At 41.4% G+C, this 25,982-nt stretch overlaps 1 protein-coding gene across 3 annotated transcripts in view; it reads left to right on the forward strand.

Annotated features, from left to right (window-relative positions):
* Window positions 1-25,982, forward strand: part of Mre11 (MRE11 homolog, double strand break repair nuclease) — a 54,093-nt gene that overhangs the window by 7,641 nt on the left and 20,470 nt on the right. For all 3 annotated transcript variants that reach the window (XM_055615645.1, XM_055615644.1, XM_055615646.1), the window contains exons 5-13: window positions 3,035-3,122; window positions 4,339-4,480; window positions 6,911-7,025; window positions 10,358-10,543; window positions 13,091-13,262; window positions 16,883-16,963; window positions 19,600-19,726; window positions 22,078-22,181; window positions 23,550-23,723. In XM_055615645.1, coding sequence (XP_055471620.1) covers window positions 3,035-3,122; window positions 4,339-4,480; window positions 6,911-7,025; window positions 10,358-10,543; window positions 13,091-13,262; window positions 16,883-16,963; window positions 19,600-19,726; window positions 22,078-22,181; window positions 23,550-23,723 — 1,189 coding nt within the window. The remainder of the gene's footprint in view (window positions 1-3,034; window positions 3,123-4,338; window positions 4,481-6,910; window positions 7,026-10,357; window positions 10,544-13,090; window positions 13,263-16,882; window positions 16,964-19,599; window positions 19,727-22,077; window positions 22,182-23,549; window positions 23,724-25,982) is intronic.

Consider the following 25,982-nt stretch of genomic DNA (forward strand, 5'->3'; position numbering starts at 1 on the left):
TTTTCTCCAGTGCAATTCTGTTTTCCTTTCCATTGTTCTTTGTTAGAAGTGAGTCCTTAAGTCCAGCCCACACTCTATGGGAGAGGATTAAAAGTCCATCTCTAATGGGTTGTGGTGGCCCATGTCTTTAATCCCAGCACTTGGAAGGCAGAGGTGGTGAATCTCTGTGAGTTGGAGGCCAGCTTGGTCTATAAGTCAGGTTCCAGGACAGCCAGGCTGTTACACACAAAAACCTGTCTAAAAAAAAAAAAAAAAAAAAAAAAAAAAAGCCCACTTCTGGAGAGAGGAATTTCAAAGTATTAATGAAGTATTAATGGATGTTTGTTAAAGTGCCTCTGTCAGTGATCTCGAGATCTTCCTTAGCCCCTTTTATTTTTTACATCATCTTTTCATATTATTCCTGTTGGCCTCCAACTTACGACTTTCTTGCCTCAGTGTCCCTGCTAGCTATGACTATTTGTGCACTACTATGCCTGCCTACCTTCTCTCTGAAATAGGTTTGAGTGATGAGCTCTTACTATTGTTTTTTAATTGCTGTTGAATCTGTTGTCATTTGTCATTTTAACTACTGGAAACCAGTAAAGTGTGGTGGTTAGGATCATGGATTCCCTGAGTGTTGATATGCATGACTGTTAAATCATCATCTTGGAGGCAAGTGCAGGAGGCCAGTGTGTGCAGGCATCAGGTTCAAGGTCTGTCTGTCCTATGTAGTGAGAGCCTATCTCACCAACTCCCAAAAGAGTGTGCATTCTGGATGATGTCAGCCCAAATCCTGGCTCTGTCATTTAATGGTCACATGACCAAATCATTCACTTAGTCATTCTCTCTCAGTTCCATTGTTTTTAAAAGGGATAGAACTGTGTCAGGTACATAAATTATGAGGATTGAGTTAGGGAGAAAACGGTTTAGAATATTCTTTGACCTGAAGAAATCATCTAGGTGACTGAAGCATTCCTTATTCTTTTCAGCCTTTAGCTGTAAGTTGAATTCTATTTATGACACTCCACTTCTCATTTGCGCATATGGTGGTGCTAAGGGTTGATCCAAAACCTCACATGCCAGGCTCACTTTACCGCTGAGCTGTGTCCCTAGCCCTTCAGCATGCATTTTAATTTAAGAATTGTTTTTCAGCAATTTCAGGAAATTCTCTTTTTTTGAGACAGGGTCCTACTATGTATTTTTAGCTGGCCTGGATCTCACTCTCTGGACCAGGCTGTATTTGAACCCACAGAGATCCTGCTTCCTCTTTCTCCCAAGTGCCCCTAAACCTGGCTTAATTTTAGAAAATTCTTGTTCATTACTTTTTCAAACAACAGCTTCCCCTTGCTTTTCCTGAATGTTGTTATCTTTTAGTCTTTTACTCTCTCTCTTTTTTTTTTCTTTTTGTTTTTTTGTATGAATTCTAAATTTCACTTCATCTCTCTCCTTTGCTTTTTGGTTAATTTCCTCTTCTGGTTTCCTTAGGTCATATGGGAAAAATGGACAAATACAGAAGGGAAATTCTGAAAGAGGACTGGTTTGGGAAAAAATCAATTAGCGTGATCAGATTATAAATGAAATGTGGTTCGTAGTTGGCAGAGGTGGAAGACACTGGGAACTCCAAAAAGCCTCACATCCCAGCAGCCAGTCTTTGACGGCGTGGTAGCTCACACCTCGGGGGAAATCCCTGCTAATCAATGGGAGTTCTGCAAGAAATTATTAAATATTAAAGAAAGTGTATGTAAAGGCTTTGTAAGAGTGACCTTTTACAAATGTTTAAATCTTAGAGGTCTGTTAACTTCCCACTGTCCACAATTCATACGAACTATTTGTGGTTGAAATTTATTTGAGATGAAATGTCCAAAACACAGGAGCTAGATAAAATTTGATACATTTGTCTTTTAAAAAATAAATATATTTATGGCAAAAGAATCCTGGAGCAAACTCAAAAGTCATAGTTCATTAAGGAAGAATACTTACAGCTCAGCACAAATTAAGGCTGAATTTTCAATGAATATTTTCTTCAAGTTGATTTCTAAAAAATCCATTAGTTTATAAAGTATAGATGAAGAAGGTACATAGTGCACAGAAATGAAAATAGCACTAATGCCTATTGAGAGGAGCTGTCTCAGTTATAACAAATGAATGGAGACTGAACTGTTTTTCTCATGGACACTGGGATAGCTAGACACTTCTCAGTTCTCAGTGGATATTAGAGTTACCAAGGACTTTCAGGTGTTTCCACCAGTCTCCATGCCAACTGGTGAGTCTCTTGGACTGTGGCACAGGCATTGGTATTTCTTAAAAGCAGTTAATTAGAGCTTATAGCCAGAGTTCAGAACCACTGCTGTAGATTTAAAGGGTTGATAATAGTCATGCTGCTGAGGTTGGGAGAAATGACGTTTGGTACATATTCACTATGGCATTGCTTGCAAAACAAGACCAGAAATAGTCTGAATGGTAGGGTCCTGCTTAAATATTACATACACTGGAGTCATGCAGCTGGCAAGAAGCTCAGGAGAGCTCTTTGTATACAGGGTTTCTGTGGAAAGATTTCAAAGTAGGTTAAGCAGGGCCAGAAAGCCATATTGTGCTTTTTTTTTTTTTTTTTTAATACGTGTATAGATGAATTTCAGAAAAACATACCAGATTGTGCACCCTGCTGCCACAGAGAAGAGGAACCTGGTGGCCGGGGGAAGGAATGGGCAAGGACTAAACTGTGTCTGGGGAGGCAAAGAAGCTGGTGACGGGCGTGAATCTCGGTGTTGGGATCCAATATGCCTAGATTGTTCTCTCCCTCCCCTGAACTCTAAGAAGGCTTAGAAACCTTAGAGGCCTGTGAACTTGCCAGTTATGAGTTGTGAGAGGTTTTGTGTAATTCATATGCTTTAAGATACTTTCAAACGTTTTAATTTAACTCATTTTATTTCCAGCACTGAGCTGAGGTTGTCTGCAGATACGGTTTGTAGTTGCCTACTGCATTATCTCTTGGAAAAAAGTTTTGGGGAAACAGCTTTTATTCCTCATAGAAACTTTCACTCTGCTTTCTTTTAAGGTTTCCATGGGTGAACTACCAGGATGGCAACCTCAACATTTCCATTCCAGTGTTTAGTATCCACGGCAACCATGATGATCCCACAGGGGTAATTACAAATTCTGTTGGAATCTTAAAAACGACATTGAATTTATCAGTGCAAGTCATTCACCCTTTTTTCTAGTAATTGGCAGTCAAATTGAGCCATGAATTCAAATTAATTATCATTTGTGATTTTATATTTCTTTGTTAGATGGTTTGTTTTTGAATATGGAATTAGAGTTGTTGTTTGAGAGAGCCATGCTTTTTTTTTTTTTAATCTGCAATACTGAGTGTGGAAACCAGGGCCTGATACATGACAGGCAGCCACACTACCATCCTCAGCATTCTTTCCACTCTTTATTTTGAGACAAGTGCTCATTAAGTTGCCCAGGCTGATCTTGAGCTTGTGATCCTGCTCAGCCTGTAAGAACCTGGAATTACAGCCCCGGATACAGGCAGGGCCTGTTAGAGCTGTGCTTTTGTTTCATTGGAATTTTGATATCAGTGAGTTGCTAGGAGTAGGTGTGATAGCCCACATAGAGTTCCTCAACTTATTTGAGCTCCTGGATTCTCACCATAAAAACTCATTTTTTTTTTTTAAATCTAGATTCAATTATATTTTTTCCTTGCTTGATAGGGAAGGAAGACTGGTAGTCCTAATACAAAATACCTTTGTGTCTTCTATTGTCACTGTAAATCAGTAGTTTTAATTTATGGTCATGTACCCCTCACTCCCTCCCCAAATAAACATTTTATAAGAGTTCTACTTCATATTACAAGGTACTTAGTTTACAGTTGATTTTGCCAGAGCATCATGTTAGTGATAAGGTACTAGCTTTGCATCTTTGCGTCTGTGCTTTCAACCGCTGTAGATTGTTTGAAGAAGAGAGCAACCACTTTAACATTGGGATTTTGTTTTGAGAAGACACTGTCAAAATATGTTTTTGTAATTACAGGTTAAATGTTCTTAATCCAAAAATTATTAAGGCAGAAGTGCTACAAAAATCTCAAAGTTGAGACTCAGAAGTTGTTGGTTTTATATCATTTTAGGTTTTGGGTTTTTACCTTGGGATTCTCACCTGGTAAGATCTATACATTCTAAAGTCAAGAAAACCCAAAATCTGAAAACACTTTGATCCCAAGCTTTGTCAAACACACTTGAAGTCTGCAGGGCATGCTTCTGATGTGGGGTGGGATTTCACTCAGACCATATGCAGGTGGCGTGGTGCTCACCCAGACCTTAGTCTGTGGATACACTCATGCTCTTTGAAACTTTCCCACAGGCAGATGCCCTCTGTGCCCTGGATATTTTAAGCTGTGCTGGGTTTGTTAATCACTTTGGACGATCAACATCTCTGGAGAAGATTGACATTAGTCCGGTTCTGCTTCAGAAAGGAAACACAAAACTCGCTCTATACGGCTTAGGTAGGTGTTCCACTTAGTCAGATGGATTCCTTTGTTCATGTCAGTAGAGAATTGTGTGAACAGTTGGCAAATACACTTTTAGAGATAGTGTGGACCCATGGGAGAAAAGTTACACAGATTTGGTTACTTCTTATTGATATCTATAAAAGATGGTGAAATGTTCTGGTAAAAAATGTTCTTAGTATTTCTGAGGACTAGTAGCTCTTCGTACTTAATGGCAGTTTGAGTAGAAAAAAAAAAACTTTGCTCAGTTTCTATTTATTGTTTTGGACCTTTTCTTTAGAGTCACATTTACAAAGCTGGATGACAGAAATACAGGTTAGTTAGCTGAATTACATCTTGGTGTTGTAGAAGTCTGAGAGGTCAGAGCATCCTACCCTCTACAGGACAAAACTACTAGCCTTTGTAGTTTGTGAGACATTTGTGAGTTGTGATACACTAGATGTAAGAGACCGAGGAAGACCCATGGTTAACAGATTATATTTGTTAAAATTATTATTTTTTTTTTATTTTCCTCGTTTCAGTGTGACCAGAAGAAAATTATTTATCTATCTGGTGTATCAATGCATTATGCACCTGTTCTACAACTGATATCATATTATTAAAGCAGATTCAGGAATTTATCCTAGGTGTGCTACTATGTGCTTGTAATGTCAGCACTGGGGAGGAGATGAAGGGAGAATCACTGGGTTCACTGGACAGCCAGCGTGGCCAAATCAGGAAGCTGTAGGCCAATGGGAGGTTCTGTCTTCAAAATAAGGTTGGTGGCATCTGAAAGATGACACTCAAGGTTGACCTCTGCCCTCTACACCTCCTGCTTCCCTACACTTCACTGTATTGATTTCACTAGTTTCCATTTCGTTTTTGTTTGTTTCTTGAAGATAGGGTCTCACTATGTACCTCCAGCTGTCCTAGAATTCACTATGTAGGCAACGTTGGCCTCAAACTCAAAGATCTACCTGCTTTTGCCTCCTGAGCAGGATTAAAGGTGTGCCCATATGCCTGGCTTTTGTTTTCTATTTCTTTAGTGTTCTGTAGGAAAGCTTTTCTGCTAGGCTTTATTCTACATGAATAAAAAACTAAACACAATTCTTAAAGAACATGTTTTTAAAATTCTGTATATTTTCTATCAAGTATTTTCGAGGCTAGAAATAATGTGCTTTTATGTCTGAATCTGAGATAGAATAGGAAGGGGACAGACTTTCGAGAGGCCATTGGCAATATCAGTGTCTGCAGTATCGGGCATTGTATCTCCAAAAAAGTGGCTTATTCTTACATTTGAACTGTGTCTTGGCTGTTCTCCAGGGCACCCCTCATCAGTGGTCCATTTTCCTCCTGAGTTATCTCATCCTTTTCTGTCCCCCTTAACTGGTGTTGCTCCCTCCTAAGCACAAAGCATATGCTTTGTGTTCATCAAACTCTCAGCACCCTCAGACCTCTGCAATCCCACCTTTACCTTTTCTTTTCAGTGATGCCTGTTTGGAGCCTACTTTCCCTGTGGCCCCCACGGATTTCATACCTGTGGGTTTTGGGGAAGAAGTGGGGGTTCCTGTTCCCCTCACCTCCAGAACTTGCTGTCTCTACATACTCACCTCCTAGGAAGTTGCCGCCACTGTGGGCTGCCCTTCCCTCAGCCTGTGCCCTCAGGTTTTACCAGCTCTTGGAGTGCTTTAGCGTGCAGGCTTTCCTGCCAGCTATTTGTGCCTCCTGTGCCGGGCACGCCTGTCCTGTGTTCACCATTCACTCTGTACACCCAGGCATCTTCAAGTGTCCAGTCACTGGCTTTTCATCTGTGGTCAGCATGTGAAATAGCAAACTATCCCTAGCTGTACCGTTACTCTCTGTGGTAGTGTCTTGGCCTTTTTTTCTAATGTGATGATGACAATTTATTACTATTTTAAGTGTTTTCTTGGTATCTTCTACTAGACCAAGGGTAAGCCTCTTAATATAGGAAGAATTACTTAAAATAGTTAAATTACTAAAAAGCTCAAACTCAGTATATTTAATAGTATTATACTTTAAAATACATTTTACAAATCTTATTCTTTTTAAGGGACCATTTCTGTGCATGTTATTGGTATATCATAGTTGAAAAGCACATTTAGTTAACATACATAGTGAAGGGAGGGAAGATGATGTTGCTAGATATTCTGGTGAGAATGTAAGCATAGGAAGCTCCTTTATTTCTCTTTACATATTATCCTGATTTTCAGAGTGGAATGTGGTCTTTGAGTGTAACTGAGTGTGTAGTGCATGAACTAGGATGTTTGTTGGTAGATACCATTTACACATGTGGTTCCAAAATTCAGATATATATCTGAACAGGAAAATGTCCTACTTTTGAGAAATGCATAATTTAGCAGTAAAACATACTCATCTTTTAAGTTGACAGTAGGAAAACAATTTAAAATAGTGTGTGTCCCTCCACAGGGTCCATTCCAGATGAAAGGCTCTATCGGATGTTTGTCAATAAAAAAGTAACAATGCTGAGACCAAAGGAAGATGAGAACTCATGGTTTAACTTATTTGTGATTCATCAGAACAGGTAAAAATATTTTGTGAAAAATTTTAAGTGAAGCACCGAGATTTTCAAGGTGTTTGCCCAGGCTGTTAGTGAAAGCCTGAATCCTTCCCCATCATCAGGATAGGTTCAGGCAGGGCTGATCTGCTTTGTGTGACTTGAGGCTGATGGAGTTCACAAGTATTAATTCCCGGGAAAGAATGTTTACCTGGAATGGGCGAGACATGAGAGTAACTGTAACAGACACTGATGAGCAAAGAGTGGAACATTGCCGTCCCATCTGCTTCCTCATGTTCCTTAGGAAACAGTATTTGGTTGTAAAGTACTCATTCCATGTACTTTACTGTTTGACTGTATTATCCATAGAAGATACTCTGGCTAGTAGGAATAGCTGTGTGTGTATAGACAGCAAGTGTTTAATATTATATTACTGATTTTCGTCCTTCCTGGTGCTTAGGGGTGTTAATAGTTTTTACTGATCTTTTTAGTTCTATTTTTCTCTTGTCAGTGACCATTTTATTTCCAGTTTTTTGTTTTTATAAAATTTGATGCAGTAAGCACTTTCTCCACCTTTCTCTCTCTTGCCTGCTCACTCGCTCTCTTCACTCTGTATGTGTGTATTGTGTGAATGCCTTTCCAGAAACATAGCTGGATCAGGATCAGCTGTCTTTTAGTAGTTGTAGGTAGTTTATTCTGTTGGTAGAGTCCATGGTAGAGTGAGAGGAAGAACAATCAGAATAAACATGATGTGTCCTGTGATCCCTACAGTGGAGGAAGTGGGGGGAAGTGGTAGGAGTGATTGCAGGATGCTGATAGGGGACAGCGACAGCTAGGAAGTCTCTGAAGAAGTCACCAAGGGATTTTGAAGCTAAGTGCTGGGTCAGTGCAAGTCTTCAGGAGGCAGACTTTGAAAGGCTGATACTGTCTCAAGTATGTTTTGGTATGTGTGAATTTCATGAACCTCTACACCACTGCTGACACTTACTTCTGCTTCTGCCTCACCTGCACCACACAGGGAAAGGTGGAGGGAAAACCCATAATTCCCAAAAGTTAAGGCATAGAGCGGGGTAGAAGCCCTGCAGAGGGTGTTGCTGTGTGACATCTCACTGCAGAGGAGGGTGATGTCCATGTGTGATCAGGGGTGTGCCAGAGCTTCCTTCTCAGTGCTTCTCTCACCTTCCATTCTGAAATTAATATTTGAGGAAGATACTTTGTAAGGATGTGAGTACCTTGTTTCCCATGGTACTTCTGTGGGCTAACTAGAGCATGCAGGGTGTTGTGTCCAGAAGTTAACACTGTGGTATAAAACTTGTGCAGTTTGCTGGCCTTTATTCTTTCCATTTATTCACTGGAATTCCAGGTAGGAAAGACCATGCCTTTCCTCATTTATTTACCTACTTATGTTTTTACATCATTAAGGACTTGGGGCAGGGGGAAAGAAGGGACAAGAAGAGAGATTGAACATTTGTGTTCACGTTATCTGTTTATTACTTTATTCGTTGAGCATGGCCTTAGATTTTTGACCTCACAATATGCTGCAGTCCAGTCTTGTGTTTTCCTGCCCTTACCTTGAAAACAACCACTTCAGGGAGTTCTGATTGCTTTTAATGCTAGTACTTAGAACTAACAGATATGTGAGCTCTGTATGTGCTTGTTGATGCTGGATCTTTCAGACATCTCAGTGAACAGAGCAAATGTATAAGTAACACATGTAAACACACCTAAGTGTCTCAGCTGCATGTATGTGTACAAAACACACAGTCATAAATTCATGCTGATTCTAATCTAATCCAGATCTACATAGCCTGTTTCTGTCTTCTCCTCTGCATATTTGACATTTTCTAAAAGAAGCCTGGATTCTTAAGTGTGTGTATGTGTGTCTGAGAAGCAAACCCAGGCCGTTGCATGTGCTAGGCAAGTCACCTGCCACTAAACTGTGTTCATAGTCCTGTTTGTTACTGTTGTTTATATAACATGCACAAACACCTTTGTTACTCCTCACCTGCATCTCTGAGGAACACATTTCCCATTAGCATGGTGTGTGTGGATTTCAGTCCATGGCCTTTCACATCTAGCCAGCATGCCAGGTTCAAAGCTGTTCTGCTCCCTCTTTTCACAACTGGGTGTGTGATTCTTTTAGTTAAATTAATTTCTTTCACTTCTCCTTCTTACATACATCCACTGTTATTATATCTGTAAGCGTTCTGGGAAACAGGATTCCTGAGCTAGGGGTGTCCTTTTAGCCTTTGCATTTTACTTATTTCCATTTATTTGCAATGACTGGCTTTACTCTTGTGCATTTAAGAGAGAGACTGAAGTGAGTGAGAGGTTGTTTTGCAGTGTCTTAGCTGGCTGCCAGCACCATTATCCCCTTCTTGGAGAAAAGACTGTGTGCTCTATGAGGCCTCAGTGGCTTAGTGCTATGTTTGAGTGTGTCCTGCTTTTCCTCACATCCCGTATACTTGATTCACACAAAGACATAAACACACAGGCCTGTTGCTCTCCTGACTGCACTTTCCATCTTTCCTAAGCTCTTCAGTCTAGCTCTACATCTTGCAATTCTGTGAATCCATGGAGTTTGTTCTCATTGTAGTGCCTTCACGCTTGCCCTTCCCTGCAGGGCACTCTTTCCTCTCCTACGGGTTTCTCCCTTAGACGCTTGCTAATTCTAAAAGCACAGCTTTCAAATGAAGTCATTGCATTTCAGTGTACTGGAAACTCTCTCTCTCTCTCTCTCTCTCTCTCTCTCTCTCTCTTACTGAAAACTCTTAATTTAAATGGCCATTCTATTCCTTTTAAAAAATAATTTATTTTTATTTTATGTGCATTAGTGTGAAGGTGTTAGATCCCTTAGAATTGGTGTTACAGACAATTGTGAATTGCCATGTGGGTGCTGGGAATTAAACCTAGGTTCTTTGGAAGAGCAGACAGTGCTGTTAACTACTGAGCCATCTCTCTAGTCCCCATTTTATTCATTTTTATAATCATCACTGGGCACAATACAAGTTTGTTATTTTATCATGAAGTTTAGATTTAACTCATTTTTTTCTGTCTTCCTTTTGGGGTGCATAATCAGGACCACTGTGGATTTGTGGTGGACAGAGCTTTTGTTTTTGTGGCTTGGCCAAAGTAAAGTACTTTGTCTATAAACTCTGCGATCTCTTGCAGTGCAGACCTGGACTCTTCCTGCTTCCCGTCAGGCTTCTGGCTTGATTGTGTCCAGCAAGTTTGTAAAGCTGTACATTGGAATTTGATGCAATCACCATCCCTTGGGAGAAAAAAGATCTGTGTAGACTTAAGATGGAATATTCCCTTACTGCTATGAACTTATGTTCTGCTTTTAAATCTTGTTGTAGGAGTAAACATGGAAATACCAACTTTATCCCAGAGCAATTTTTGGATGACTTCATCGACCTCGTTATCTGGGGTCATGAACATGAGTGTAAAATTGCCCCAACCAAAAATGAGCAGCAGCTCTTCTATGTGTCTCAGCCAGGAAGCTCGGTGGTGACCTCCCTTTCCCCTGGAGAAACTGTGAAGAAGTGAGTACACATACTCTAAGTCAGTTCTTAAAAACCCTTGCTGTAGTCTGATCGCCTCACACCATGGTGTTAGCAGCAGAGGACAGCTTACTTAGTTTTCAGATTTTTTTTTTTTAATTTCAGTTTATTTATGTTATATCACAAGGGTGCCCCCTCCCTCCTCTCTTCCCAGATTCCCCTTCCCCTACTTTCCCCTTCCCCTCTGCCTTTCCACCCAGAAAAGGAGAGCCCCCTACCCCTGTGTTAACCCTTTTCAGCACATCAAATCACATGAGGCCTGAGAATATCCTCATCCCCTGAGGCCAGGCAAGGTAGCCCTACCAGAGGGAAGTGATCCAAAAGTAGGCAGTAGAGTCCATGTTAGAAACAGTCCCCCTTCTCCCACTTGCCAGGCACCCCATATGAAGACCAAGTAGCCCATCAGCTACAAATGTGCAGGGGCCTAAATTCAGATCATGTGTGCTCTTTAGTTGATGTCTGAGTCTCTCTAAGCCCCCATGGGCCTGGGTTAGTTGTCTGTGTTGGTCTCTTGTGAGGTTCCTGTCCCCTGCAGGTCCTTCCATCTTTGCCCCAATACCACAGGACCCCTGGAGCTTTGCCCCATGCTTGGGTCCAAGTCCCAGCATCTGTCTCAATCCGCTGCTGGCTGGAGCCTCCCAGAGGACAGTCAAGTTGGGCTTCTGTCTGCAAGCATAGCAGAGCATCATTAATAGCGTCAGGAGCGGGTTCTCTACCATAAAGTGGGTCTCAGGTTAGGCCAATCATTGATTGGACATTCCCTCAATCTTTGTTTCCTCTTTTTTCCTGCACTTCTTATAGGTCAGGGCTGTTGCAGGCCTCCAGCTAGTTCTTAGATTTTATTTATTTATTTCTGTGTGTCTGTGTGTGTGTGTGTGTGTGTGTGTGTGTACTCGCGCGCACATATGCACACATGTTATAATGAGGTAGAAGACAACTTTGTGGAATCAGTTCTGTCCTTCCACTTTGCTTGGATTCTGGAATCAAACTCGGGTCTTTAGGCTTGCAGGCAAGTGCTTAACCCACTGAGCCCTCTCTCCTGCCCTGAAGGTCACTTTGTGTGTGAAGGTTGGTTGTTGTAGTTACACTGTTTTCTTGGTTTTAAGGTTTGTTTGTTTCTACTGTCTCATTTATTATATACAACAAAACAAAAACTGATACAAATACTTGCTGTTTTAAGAGAAAGTATACAGATATCTATAGTTCACTTTGAAAGATCCAGAAAATAAAGTGGAAGATAATAGGGAAGGGTAGGTAGGTAGCTGGGTAAATAATTTAATAAAATACCTCACAGTGCCATCCAAGAACTGGGTAAAATTGGCTCCCTACCAAAGTTCTAACATTGCTATGCATTCACTTATTCCCAGTAAAATGGGGGAAAAGGGTTTTCTGTAAGTTCGTGATTTTTAGCTTGCCTGGACATGGTCTTTCTCAGTTACTGAGGGCAGGGTTTGATTTTGGTAATTTGGTTAATTGCCAAGGTCCCTTCTAGCCCCTAGATTGTCTTATTCTCTCTTCCTCTGTGACAGGGAACATGAGGGTGACCACCACAGAGAGCAGTAACGTGAGCCACCATGATCTCACTCTATTAATATTAATGGAACTGTGGTTATAGCAATTTGGGTTAAAACATTCCAGTTCAGCCTTGACTCATGGTGGCCCTCCTAGAGTTGATGCTCCTGAATTTTTGCTTTTCTCTAGCCTAAAGTTCTGCAACCTCAAAGGGTCACGCCTAGAATTTCCACCCAGGTGTGATTAGATTCAGATTTGGACAGCTTAAGTGGCAATTGGCAAGATCCTTTAGAGGTGTCATATGCTAAAGATCTGGCTTGACTTGCTTCTCCTGTCCTGGCAGGGTAATAAGGCCATGCCTATACTTATGCTCTCTTGCTAAGGCCTTTTTACTGAGAGTGGTTGGTGGTTGGTGGTGGAGATTTTGCTGTCTTTTAGGAAAATCAATACTAACATTTAAAAACAAATTTCAAGTTAGCTATTATGTAGACATTTACACTTTACAAAGTCTGTATTAGAAGGATATTCCCGTAGTCACTTAATAATACCTATTAATACTTATTAATACTATTAATACTTATTAATACCTATTAATGGTAATAGGTATCGACAGTGGATTGTGTGCTTTTGTCGTTTTCTCTGTGACTTTGTCATGATCTGTATAGCATTTTATTATACTGCAGTCAGGTTTGTTCCTTTGTGAAACGATTTGTTCAGATAGAGATGGAGGAGTTGATGGAGGAGTTCATTTTATTCTTAGGAAGAATGTTTGCCATTGTTTTGCTACTAACAAATTAAAATTAAACTGACAGAAACAGGTTTTGTTTTATAAAAACTAAGAAAGAATGAAGCCTTTTATTTAAGACAGGGTCCCAGCTAGCCTCTAACCCCTTCCACTGCCTTAGTCTCCTGCTTCAGTGTGCTGGGATTGCAGGCATGTGCCCCAAGCCTGCCTGACAGCTTTCATCTTCCTGAAGATGCCTACCTTATGCCTGAGCTCTCTCTTCCTCCGTGTAGGCATGTGGGCTTGCTGCACATCAAAGGGAGGAAGATGAAAATGCAGAAGCTGCCTCTCCGCACTGTGCGGCAGTTCTTCATGGAGGATGTGGTTCTGGCTAACCACCCAAGCCTCTTCAACCCCGACAATCCTAAGGTGACCCAGGCCATCCAGAGCTTCTGTTTGGAGAAGGTAACTGTTTCCGAGAACGGCAGTGAGGTCTGCTTTGGTTGAACAATCACTGACCTCAGTTACAGGGCTTTGCAGAGCAGAGGGAAGCCATCTATGTCAGCGCCGGTGCTGCACAGAAAACAAACTCAAAGTCTTTTTTTTTTTTTAAATAGAATTACTTAAATTTTGCGCTTTGACTATTTTATGCATGTATATAATGTTCCCCTTCTCTCCCTTCTACCCTTGATTCCCCCCACTCCCACCAAACACAAGAATTCTTTTTTACATTCATGTCTTTTTGTTTTGTGACTGAGTTCAAATAGGGCCATCTGTGTGACCCTGGGGTTGGAACTATCCATTGGTGCCTGGTGTGCTCATCATCAGAGAGTACCTAATTGAAGATGACTGCCCCTTCCCCAGAATTCATCCATAGCCAGTATTTCATCTATGACTGACTATGAGTCTTGTGCAGGATCGATGCAATTGCAGTGAGTTTGTAATTGCAATGGTTATGTCATTTCCAGAAGGTAATGTTCTGTAGTCATTTTTATCTTCTGGCTCTTACATTCTTCTGCCCTGTCTTTCTCAATGTTCCCTGAGCCTTAGAGGAGAAAGAATAAATGGATTTTTAGGGCTGAATGTTCAACTGGAAAGACTTTTTTTTTTTTTTTTTAATATACGGAAGAATGCTAGATACAGAGAAGACATTAGTTAACTTTTCCAGAGCTTCTTTCTTTAAAGAGCACATATCTCCATTTTCCTTATTTTCATCTGCATCTGGTAATTGGCTCATTTTCTTTTGAAAGCAGACGTTGACTTTGGAGATGGGAGGACACTGTGGTCCTGCACAAATTAACTTTTAGTTTCCCTTTCTGATGTAGATCACTGCCACCTGTCAGCCTCTGTGAGGCTCTGGGTTCCCTGCTGTAGTCGGGCTGCACATTCTTATCATATATAGGCTGGCAACTTTAGAGCCTCAACTGCTGATATTATTTAGTCCACTCTGCCAGCATTGGCTTTACATTATTCTCATGTAAGGTAGGAAATGAGGATAACAGTGATGATTACTGATGTGTGCTGACTGCTTCTGTGCTCTGTCCCAGGAATTATTTAAATCCATTCACCGTGCTGTGTGTGGATAGGTTCTACCTCCCGCTTTCTCTTTCTTCTTTTGTTCTCTCCTCTTCCTTGTTATTGTTTTCAGGAATTGAATCAGTGCTTTAGTTTCCTAATCCATGTCTGTACCACAAACTGGAGCTTAGATTAGGCAACTGGCCAGTGTCACAACTGAAGAAGCAACATGTGCTGTGCATAACTGAAAAGCTTTAGCGTGTGCACCTTCCAAGGTGACCGGTTTCACAGACTTAAGCTTACGAGGGTTGAAGGCTTGTCTCTCTCTGTGTTTGTGGCCAGGCCCCTTCCACAAACTCTTGTGTTTTCCCTGCTATTCTTCACTATCAGGACGACATTGTCACCTGTGGCCCATACACTTAAATTTTCTGTGTAGCTGACAGAACTTTTTCCTACTAGCTCCAAATATCTCTGAATAGTTTTATTGGTGAAAACCATTCCCTGAAGTCAGGCAGGTAGAAAATTCCTGGGTTGATTTTGTGTGCTGTATCCATAACGGAGGTGTGCACTCTTCCCTGCAGTCAGTTGGAGGGTTCTCAGCCTAGGCACAGTTTGCATTTTGACGCTCTAACTCCCTGCTGTGGGAGCCTGTTTTCTGCACTGTAGAGTATTCTGCAGCTTTCTCCTTGGCCTCTGTCTACCTAATGCCAGTATCTCCCGGTCTTAGGGTCATTGCTACTGTGATGGAACACTGTGACCAAAAGCAGCTTGGAGAGAAGGGTTTATTTGGCTTACATGTCCCAGATCACTGTCTATTTTGGGAAGCTAAGGTAGGAACCCGGAGGCAGGAGCTGCTGCAGAGGCCATGGAGGAGGATGATTACTGGCTTGCTCTCCATGGCTTGATGAGTCTGCTTTCTTAGAGAACCCAGGACCACCAGCCCAGGGAAGCCACTGCCCACAATGGGCTGGGCTGTTCTCACCAATCACTAATTAAGGAAATGCCCTACAGCCCAGATCTGATGTAGTCATTTTTTTCATTTGAGGTTCCCTCCTCTCAGGTGACTCTAGTTGTATCAAGCTGATATAAAACTAGCCAGCACAATCTCTTTCCCTACAGTCATGATGACACAGACTGACCTGTTCCCTGAGGGTTGAAATCACCTCTGGTTGAGCTCCACTGCAATCCTTGTACCTAAATTCCATTCTTTATTTTTCTTTATTTTTGCTATTTTTTTTTTTAAAGGTTCTTGACATGAGGCCCTGATTAGCCTAGAACTTGAGTTTGCTGTGAACCTCCTTCCTGTACCTCTCAAGTGCCTGGATTACTGGCATGCCCTACCCTTAGAAGAGTCTTAGAATCTAGACAGGAAAAATGGTTATTGGCAGCAGTGAATTAAACTGTGCACAACTTGGTCATTTCTGGTATCTTTCTGATATGGTCCTTAATTATGTTGTTATCTTCGTACCTGTGAGGACAAGGCCCACTCAGTAAGTGTTTTTGCATTTTAAATTTCTTCTGGTTTTTGAAACAGTCTTGTTCTATTGCTGAGTTAGCCTGGAGCTCACTATAGAACCTCAAACTCTGTCTTCTTTCTGCCTCTGGAATGTGGGGTTCCAGGTATGTGCCACCATGTCCAGTTTCCTGCCTTTCTGGTTAGCACTGTGTTGCAGCCTGGCTCATGGGTGCTATGTGCATGCTGGTTGACTGAGAATTGGCCAAGTAGATCTCATTTTTAAAAGCTGGTTTTTGTCAAATAATCTAGTCACTAGCACAGATGGCTGTACACTACTATATTCAAAATTCATGTTCTTGACTATGCTAACCACATCTCAAGTACCCTGTGTCCACGTGTGCCTTATAGTAGTAGTACCAGATACTGCAGAGGTGAAGTATTATTTCTGAGGAGCCATGTATGGTGCTGCATTCCTATAACCCCAGTATTTGTCACGTGGAGGCAGGGAGATCAGAGCAGCATTATACAACCTCAGACTTGGAAAAGACCTCAGACTGGCGAATAACGGCAGCCTTAGAAAAACATGTTGGAAATAAAATCTACCCTCTTGGACCATAGCTCTTTCACGAGCAGTGTAGGATGAGTGCTTTTGTTTTAGTATCTCTGTGAGGCTTTATAGACTTGACCTGGTACAGTTGGGCAACTTCAGATAGATATTGGAAACACTGATTTTGTTTACTTGACCTTTCCAAGGCAAACAATCCAAGATCTTATAGATTTCCTGCAGAGTCTACATAACAACACTGAAAACTCGATTTATTTGGTTTAAAGGTGAGAGAAACCGTGTTGAAACATGAGTAGAAAATTGGAACTGTCAGTGTTGTAGATTTTCTTGCAAAGGAGTTTTATTGGGATGGAAAAATTACTGAGAATGTTGGCAAGGGAAAAAAGGTTAAGGGATGGTGTTGGTTGGAGCACTCCGAGAAGGTGTTTAGATGATGTCAGTAAGATGGGACTTCAAGGTGGCTGAGGAGCTGTGCAGAATTCTGTCAGTAATATAAACTGTGTCAACCCATCTGCACAAAGTTTAATACTTTACCATTTTTATTTTGAGATTGAAGAAATGCTTGAAAATGCTGAGCGGGATCGGTTGGGGAATTCTCAACAGCCGGAGAAGCCTCTTATACGACTACGGGTAAGTCCTGTGTGTGAATTAGTAAACCTTATTAGTTTTTATAATAATACACACTTGACATGCTTTTCTGAAAATTAGTAAGTTAAGTGCTTATAGTAATGAGAAGAGTACCCCCAGAGGTAAAACTGGGAAATCCAGAAGCGTGTGGTTGATTTAATCTCAGGTAAATTTTATAGGTTTGGTACTTTATTCGTACTTCTGTTATTTCCTGAATAATTTGTTTCTGATCTGTCTTTGCCTTGCCTTTCTGTTCCACTGTTGGGGGTTGTTCTACTACTGACCCTTGAGATCTGGTTAAACCTATCCTCAGTTTTTTTGTAAGCCTGCCTAAGTCATTATATCAGATTGATTCACTAAGCAGCTTATATCTGGACAGGGCAGAATGGGGTAGGCATGGCTAAGGTTCCCAGGCTTCAGAGAGAATTACAGGAAGAGAGGAAGAAGGAGGATGCCACAGTGGGTTAGCTTGGAGAAGAAACCACGTGGGGCCAGGAGGAAGAATTCCAATAATGGTGTAAAAGGGCCCCGATGAAGAATAAAAGCAAATATTTATAAGATTATGGATGGAAGATAGGAGCATTAAGGAGGATGGAATTGGATGGGAGTTGAGAGATGGATGGTACGGTGATTCAGACAGCGTAGATAGGAATATCTGCACGGCTCAAGGTTAATAAGGCAATTATAAAATCTAACAGGTGTCTGTTGTCTTATTATTTGTGATAGCAGGTTAGATAATGCCACTGTTATAGTCATAGGGCAAACTATATAGCCCAACACCCTTTTTTAAAATTTACTACAGCACTTCACTCTGGGCAAGTTGGCCTTGCTGAAGCTCCTGGGGGGGAATCGTATCTCTTCTCCCTCTCCGTGAGTCTGCTCCAGTGCTGTGGCTCTCTTGCATTGCTGGTCTACTCATGTTGTCCTTTTGTTTCACCACAAATTCTTGTACTTACTGTGTACGGTTTACTTATGTTGGTTACTATGTGAGCTGCACTGTCCCTGTAAGTCAGCCCATCTTTCCCAGTCTGATATAAACAGACTAGAGCAGGCCTTTCATTTCTCCCAGTGCTTCTCTCTATCCACCTGCACCAAATGTGTTTTTCTTCTTGTCTTCCATGTACTAAGGCATACATGGCCCGCAGCCCTCCTATGTTCTGTTCCTTCAGTCGCCATCATCAAGCTCCAATGGAGCAGGTGATCTTGAATTTTGAGTTCACCTCAGTTTTGCCACTGAATTTCTCTCAGGCACTCTCTGAGCTATCTCTAGCTCCTCCCGTCTCTTAGCCATCTTTTCAGTCTAGGTATATGGCTCTAATAGCATTTGGTAGTGGTGACTCCTTATTTATCTCTAAGTCCTGATGCTCAGGAGGTATGGCCTTAGGTGAGCAACCTTGGCGTCACCATCGTTTAAAATGTAGAATTCCAGATCCCACACTGACCCTGTTGCCTTCTGACAAGATGCTCAAGAGATTTGTCTGACATTACCATCTGAGAAGGCCTGGGATACACCTGAAGGGCTGAGATCCTGACAGACTGTTTCTTCAGTGGTCGGAGTAATCACAGTTCTTGTAGAGGCCACGAACCCTGTAATTGTATGGTTCATGAGGCTAGCTGGTGACTCAGCAGTCCCAATCTGGAGAAGACCTGGAGAGTTCCACTGGGTCGTCAGTGGTCAAAACCTGGAAATGCTCATTTTAATATAAGTGAAGGAATCTACAGCAGCAGCAATGGGATAATCATCTTAACAGCAAGAGGGAAGGGCAAGTAAGGAAACCATAAATAGTCTTCCTGCCCTTTTTAGCTGACCTTCTGTTAGGAGGTGCCACCACATTTGCGGGCTATTTTCTTACAACATTCAACACAATACAGACAACTAATGAATTCAGAGGTTAGAGTCCATGCTGGTGGAGCAGAGGCAGCGGGCGATAGGCGTGGTGGCTGGTGTAGAAACTGAGGGCTCCCATTGTGAGCCACAAGCATGAAGTAGAGAGTGCAGGTTAGCAGTAGTTGAGGCTTTTTACTCTCAAAGCCTGCCTTTGGGAACATGCTTCCTTGAACAAGGCCACACCTGCTAAGCCTGAGACTGTGGGGGACATCTTGTTCAAACCACCATAGGTAGTCATTTCTCAGAACCCACAGACATGGAATTTTGTCACTGTCTGGATTTTCCTGGTACTTGTCTTTGTCCAGTCTGGAGATATCTCCCTGGGACACAGGTGAATAAGATAGCATGTGTAAGGAGGGTATTTTATTTTGTTAAGGGTTTATCTCTTTATTTTGAAAGTTGAGAAATTAACTTAAAAGTCCCACCTTGTTTCCGGCTAGTACCATGCTGTGTACATAGGCTGTCTTGGGAGATAGAGTGCATTTCAGCACGCTAGGATGGCATTGCCTTGTTCTGTTAAACAAGAGGAGGTGTGTTTGTGTAAACTTCACCTTCTGAGTACTATTCTGTCAATGGGACAAATGGTTTAACATCATCATGATCATGAAACATAGAACATGAGTTTAAAAGTGTAAAAGCATTTACACTGATAAAAATAAATACCAAACTATAGATGCCTAAAAAAAAAAAGTGTATTTCTCAAAAATTAGCACAGTGTTTTCTGGTCTAATAGTTTACTCTGTCTCTCCAGGTGGACTACAGTGGAGGCTTTGAACCTTTCAACGTTCTTCGTTTTAGCCAGAAGTTTGTGGACCGGGTCGCTAACCCAAAAGATATCATCCACTTTTTCAGGCACAGGGAACAAAAAGAAAAGACGGGTAAACTGGTTGTTTTAAAAAGCTAAAGAATGCTGTGGCAGGATTTGTGTAAACCAGTCTTTGATAAAGGAAATACAAAATAGTAGTAAATAGTTTAGTATTCGTAATGTTTCACAAAAATGGCAAGCGAATATTTTATCTTCTGAAAATGAACATTGGGGTATTTTCTCATTTTCTTGCTTTTGGAGACAAGGTCTTGCTGTGTCGCTCCATCTGGCCTCACACTGTGGATCGTTCCTCAGTGTCCTGAGTGCTGGCTCTGCATGTGTGCACTGCCTCACCCAGCTGCACTCAGTTTTTAAAGTTGTGACTATTAATGAGGGTTTGAAGGAAGGCTTTGTCGGCAAACACGGCTTTTTAAACAGTGGTGCTAAGTGACAGCGCTCGCAGACTTGAGGCCCTATTGTTCACAGTGCATGCTTGATTCCTACCATCCATTAACAGTCGGAGCACATGATTTCAGTGTTTGCATTATTAAGTTTTTTAACTTAGTGTGTGCAGTGCTTTAGGAAGACTCGAGGCTTTTGAAGTCAAGAGTGTCCTGTAGTTTGGTATTTTTGATGATTGAGTAGTTCATTTCCAGTTAAATTTTATAAACATTTAGTTCCCTGTCAACTATAAAACAAAGTCATCTACTAAAATTATGCTTTTTTTAAAAAATAAGAAATATCTTTCATGTTCTTTATAGAGAGCCCTTTCTTTTATAGCTAGTAAGAAAATTTTCAGCAGTGGTAGAAATTAAGAATGGTGGAGTTGGAAGTGATGGCTCAGTGGTTAAGAGCACTGGCTATTCTTCCAGAGGGCCCAGGTTCAATTCCCAGCACCCACATGGTGTCTCACAACATCTGTAACTCCAATTTCAGGAGATTTCAGTACCATCCTTGGCCTCCAAGCACTGCTTATACATGCTGTATACACATACATTCAGGCAAACATTAGGTTAGATTAGATTAAAAAAAACCACATTGGGTAAAAAGTAAAGAATGCTGTGAATTCAACCTGAAGCCATTGTTCAGATATTGAAGTATAGGGAACAGAAAGCCATGCAAGAACTGTGTCTTTGGCTATAAAAGTTTTAGCCATTTACTTATCAGTTCCTTAACAAGAACCTTATCTTGTTTGAGTTTTATCCCCAACAGATTCTGGCCTGGCGATATATTATATTTATATATATATATATATAATATTAAACATGAGTTACTTGGTGGAAATGGTATCACCTGTATGTATCTTAACTGAAAGTGGCATCTAATTTTGGCCACTTTCACACGTTGCTACATGTGTGACATTGTATAAATTACTAACTACTCCACTGTAAAAATTCCTCATTTTAAAACCAAAATTGTTTGTAAACGGCCCTAACACAGTGCCTGGTAAATGTAGAGTAGTCATCATGTTTGTAAAGTATTATTAAAGCTTCTGCCTTGGAACTCATAAAGCTGTCAAGAGACATACTGAACTAGACAATGTCTCTATCATCCAGACATTTTTTTAAACGTTCCCTTGTGGAAGATGTTTTCCTCCTTCAGTTTATCATCTCTGTTCTGTGTTTAGACGATAGCTGCCTTTGATGTCTGCATGTGGAGTCTGCCTTTCTCAGTGTCCAGTCTCTGTAGCATTTACCACCTTACATTGCCATGTTTGCTCTCATGGGCAGGGAGTCCTTTCTCATGTAGTGTTCTTGTCAGCAGAGCAAATGCTGGGCCTGTTCCCCGATTTCCTGCCCTGTGGTCATTGCTGCATGTCTGTTGCATGTCAGCAGAAGTGCATTAAGTATACTTCTGTTAGTGTGCTCACAGAAAGCTGACAGGTGCTTACTGCTTAGAGTTAATAAAATGACTTTTACTAGTCGGCCTGTAAGAAGCATTGTCAGTGAAACTGACTTCCTTTATTTTGAAGTGGGGGTGTGTAATGGTGACGTTAGTAGCACTTTTAGGTGCTGCTGTGGTTAATCCTGGGTCCTGGAAGTTCTGCCCACCACCAGTCCATCATTAGTGCAGATGTCCACACAATGGAAGAGGCAAGTAATGTCTGCTAATGTGAGAGTATTTTGACTTTGATACTTCCTGAAAGGGCTATGTGGGAGTGAAGGGTCTGAAGGCAAACTTAGCAGAACAGTGGCAAGAGCCAGGCTTTTTAAAGATGGGGAAATTGAATGTGGACTGTCTGGAAAAAGAAACAAATCTAAGACAACCCCAGGGCCATTAGCAAAAATGGCTTTTTTTTTTTTTTTTTTTTTTGCCTTAAAGTTTATGTGGAACCACTGAGGAATAGGTGAGAGTTTGACTGTTTTAATGTGTTATAGAAGCTGCTGGTTTTTTTTTTTTTTTTTGGTGGTCTCCTTTCTACAGGAGAAGAGATCAACTTCGGGAAGCTCATTCCAAAACCTGCTTCAGAAGGAATGACACTCAGAGTAGAAGACCTTGTAAAGCAGTATTTCCAGACTGCAGAGAAGGTAACTCCCTGGAGCTCATTGTCTTAGTTCTAGTGCTGTGAAGAGACAGCATGACCATGGCAACTTTTGTAAAGAAAGCGTTTAACTGGGGCTGGCTTACACTTTCAGAGGTCTAGTCCATCGTCATCATGGCAGGAAGCTTGTCAGCGTGCAGGCAGACAGGGTGCTGGAGGAGCCAGAGTTCTACATCCTGATCCTGAGGCAGCAGAAGGGGACTGTGTGCCATACTTGGCAGACCTTGAGCATAGGAGACCTCAAAGCCCACCCCGACAGTGACACACTTCCTCCAACAAGGCCTCACCTCCTAATAGTGCCACTCCCTATGAGCCATGCAGTCATACACATGAGTCTATGGGGACCATTTCTATTCAAACCACCACACTCATGGTTTTTTAAGAATGGCTGACATGGCAGATTTTAGCACAGGAATAAGTAAAATGACTCCTTGGTGGGTCTGTGAAGTAACCAGTGTTGGTGTCAGTGCTTGGTGAATATTGCTAGTGCAATTAACAGGACACATAGTTGGCACTGTGTTGCTCTTCTCTCACTCCTGTAAAAGTCTTGATCTAAGATTTTTACCTTATGTTTGTTTGTAGTTTTTTTTATTTAGTTATTTTATCGATACAGCCATGATAGTGAGGCTACTTGAACTCTTTTGGTTGTACTTATTTTAAAAAACACAAATTTGTTACCTGGAAGTTGTCTAGGTCAGAAATGGCACTGGTCTTTCTGGGCTGAAATCAAGGTACAGCAAACTCATGTTTCCCTCTGGAAGTTGTGAGGGAGTGTCTATTCCCTTTCCCATCCACTAGCAGTCCTGTGTATCTTGGCTTAGTCTCCTTTGTCCATGTACACAGCCAACAGTGTTGCATTTCTAATCATTTTCCCAGTTGTGCCTTCCTTGCCTCCCACTTCCTTCTGCTGGAACCCTGTGCTTAATTAGATGGGGCTGCCCGGAAAGCCCCAGATAACCTCTGTCACTTACAGCTGGATGATGAGCAGCCTCAACAGCATCTGTGGCCTCAGACTTCACCATATAACATAGTCAGAAGTCCCAGAGTGAGGTGGGGACATCGTCCTAGCCATCACCTTGCCTACCCCAGTGGTTTAACCTCATCTGTAGTAGACACTGTGGCCTCTCTGTAGTCACAGCCATTAAGGCTTCCACAACTGCACCTGTCTTTGACTCCTCTCCCATTTTTTCTGGCCCTTTCATATTGAGCCACTGGCTTATTAAGTGCTGCCTGCTGATCCCTGCACCCCCAGCTTATCTTTTCCTGGAGCAGATTGTGTTTTCATTCTTGGGTAGTTACTGAATGAGGAAAAGGTAGTACTTGTGCATCAAACAGCTTGTGTGTTCTTATACAGAATATTCAGCTCTCACTGCTGACAGAAAGAGGGATGGGTGAAGCTGTTCAAGAATTTGTGGACAAGGAAGAGAAAGATGCCATCGAGGAATTAGTGAAGTACCAGCTGGAGAAAACACAGCGGTTTCTTAAGGAGCGCCATATCGATGTCCTGGAGGACAAAATTGATGAAGAGGTAAGCTGATAACTGACAGGCTCTCAGGAGTCGTGCTAAGGTCTTGTTTTGCTTTGGATCAACCACTGTCTAAGTCTCTGATTTGTTTGGTTTCCTCATCTATAAAGTTGAGGGATAAACTGAGGAATAAATTAGACAGTAGCTAGGCAAAAGCCAGTACAGTTTGACATGTGCCTGGTGCTGAGTAAAGGTTGGGTCTTTCCTGGAGAAAGCGTCTCGCGGAGCTCCCGAGAGTGCTTCAGAGTGAAGCTTGTAGTCTAAGAATTGTTGCTCTTTTACTTTTTTTTTTTTTGTTTTGATTGAGCTTTTGAGTCTCACCAGGAGCATGTTTTCCCTTTTTATCTCAAGGAGGAAAAAATTCCATTGGACTAAATTGAAATTTAAATATTGGCATGTCAAAAAGCAAAATTAAAGGGTATTAATGTGGAGAAAATACTTGTAAGAATGCAGAAGAAAAGCCTGACATTTTTTAATATAATATTAAAAGGCTCATGCAAAGCTATAGAATTATTAAACATTTCAATAGAGCCATGAACAAAAGACATGAAAAGGGAATTCAGGAAGTATAAATGGCTAACAAGCTTGAGAAGGTGGTATTTAGCCACAGTTAACCAAGGCCATTAATATTAAATGGATTTTGTTTGTCAAGTTGGACTTGAGAAAGCTGGCAGTAAATGCACTGTTGGAGGAGGTGTGCTGAACAGCTTCCTCGAAGCAGCAAGGCTATGAGCATCAGGAGGCTGAGGAAGTCTTTACCTTAGTGTGGCCCTGGGCAATTGTCCTAAGAAAACAATCAGACAGAAATTAGAAACAGCATAATTACTGCTAGTGCTGTGCTCAGTGGGGAATGGTTGGGAAACTTCTGTTTCATTGAGCACTGTCACATAGACTTTCTAGAAGTCTTGATAGCTATTAAGTGTTCGGATTTTGGCCAGGTGCAATGGCATGCCCATAACTCCAGAGTTTAGAAAGTGGATGTAGGGGGATCAGGAGTTCAAGGTCATCCTCAATACATAATGAGTTTCAGGCCAACCTGGGCTGTGTGAGACCCTGTCTCAAATAAACAAAAAATATGTGTTGGAAAGGCATGGAAAAGTATTTTCTGTATAATGTTACAGGCAAACAGTGTTGTCAGGATGCAGAGCCATACAAACTAACCCACTCATTTTCATCACATGCATGAGTGTGAATAGATAATTGCAGAATTATCTGTTTTTATCTAAACACAGAGAATTATCTAAATGTACTGGCAAGTACCTTGGTTACAGATCTGGATTGCATGAAATTACCTTCCCTATACAACGAAACACTATTTCATGAATGCAGTCCCTTGCCTTTCATCTTAGTGTGGTTAGTACGACCCTCTTAAAGCCTTTCTATGTTATATGTAAATAGTATCATTTCATGTCAAGTGCCATTCAAGACGAGCAGGTCTGTACTTAGGGCTACTCACTCCATGATTCTAGATGTGTTGTTTGAGGTGGTTTGTCTTGACCTTGATTCCTGCGCTGCACAGTGTGTGTCTTTGTCTTTGTGTCATGGCAGCCAAGAGCATGGCCTTTGGACTGCATTGTCTGTGCTCAGAATCGCCTCAACATCTGTGTGCTGATCCTTGACTTCTCTAAACTCTCTGTACCTTGCCTGTAAAGTGGGTCTATCTTGGAGAAAGCGTCTCGCAGAGCTCCCAAGAATGCTTTAGAATGAAGCTTGTAGCCTACGAATTGCTGCTCTTTCATTAGTTTTGATTGAGCTTTTGAATCTCACCAGGAGCATGCCTTCTCTTTTCTTATCTAGGAGCAACAGAGAAAAACTTCCATTGGACTACATTGAAATTTAAGTATTGAGGCCAGGCATGGTGACAAATGCCTTTAATCCCAGCATTCAGGGAGGCAGAGGCAGGCAAATCTCTGAGTTTGAGGCCATCGTGCTCTACAGAGCAAGTCCAGGACAGCCAGGACTATTACACAGAGAAACCGTGTCTCAAAAAATCAAGCCAAAAAAAAGAAATTTAAATATTGTCATGTTAAATAGTTAAAGGGTATTAATGAGGAGAAAATGTTCATAAGTGTATAGAAGAAAGGGCTAATGTTTTCAATATAATATTAAAAGGCTCATTTAAAGCTATAGAAGGTATTTAACATTTCAGTAGAGCCATGAACAAGACATGAAAAGGGAGTTCACCATGGTTGTGAGGATTAAAACTGTGTCTAGCAGTTTGCCCTCTGGTTGTGCTCATATGTTCTACATGAAGAACAGGAC

This window comes from Psammomys obesus, unplaced genomic scaffold (assembly GCF_907164565.1).
Source record: "Psammomys obesus unplaced genomic scaffold, mPsaObe1.curated_primary_1811, whole genome shotgun sequence".
Lineage (NCBI taxonomy): Eukaryota > Metazoa > Chordata > Mammalia > Rodentia > Muridae > Psammomys > Psammomys obesus.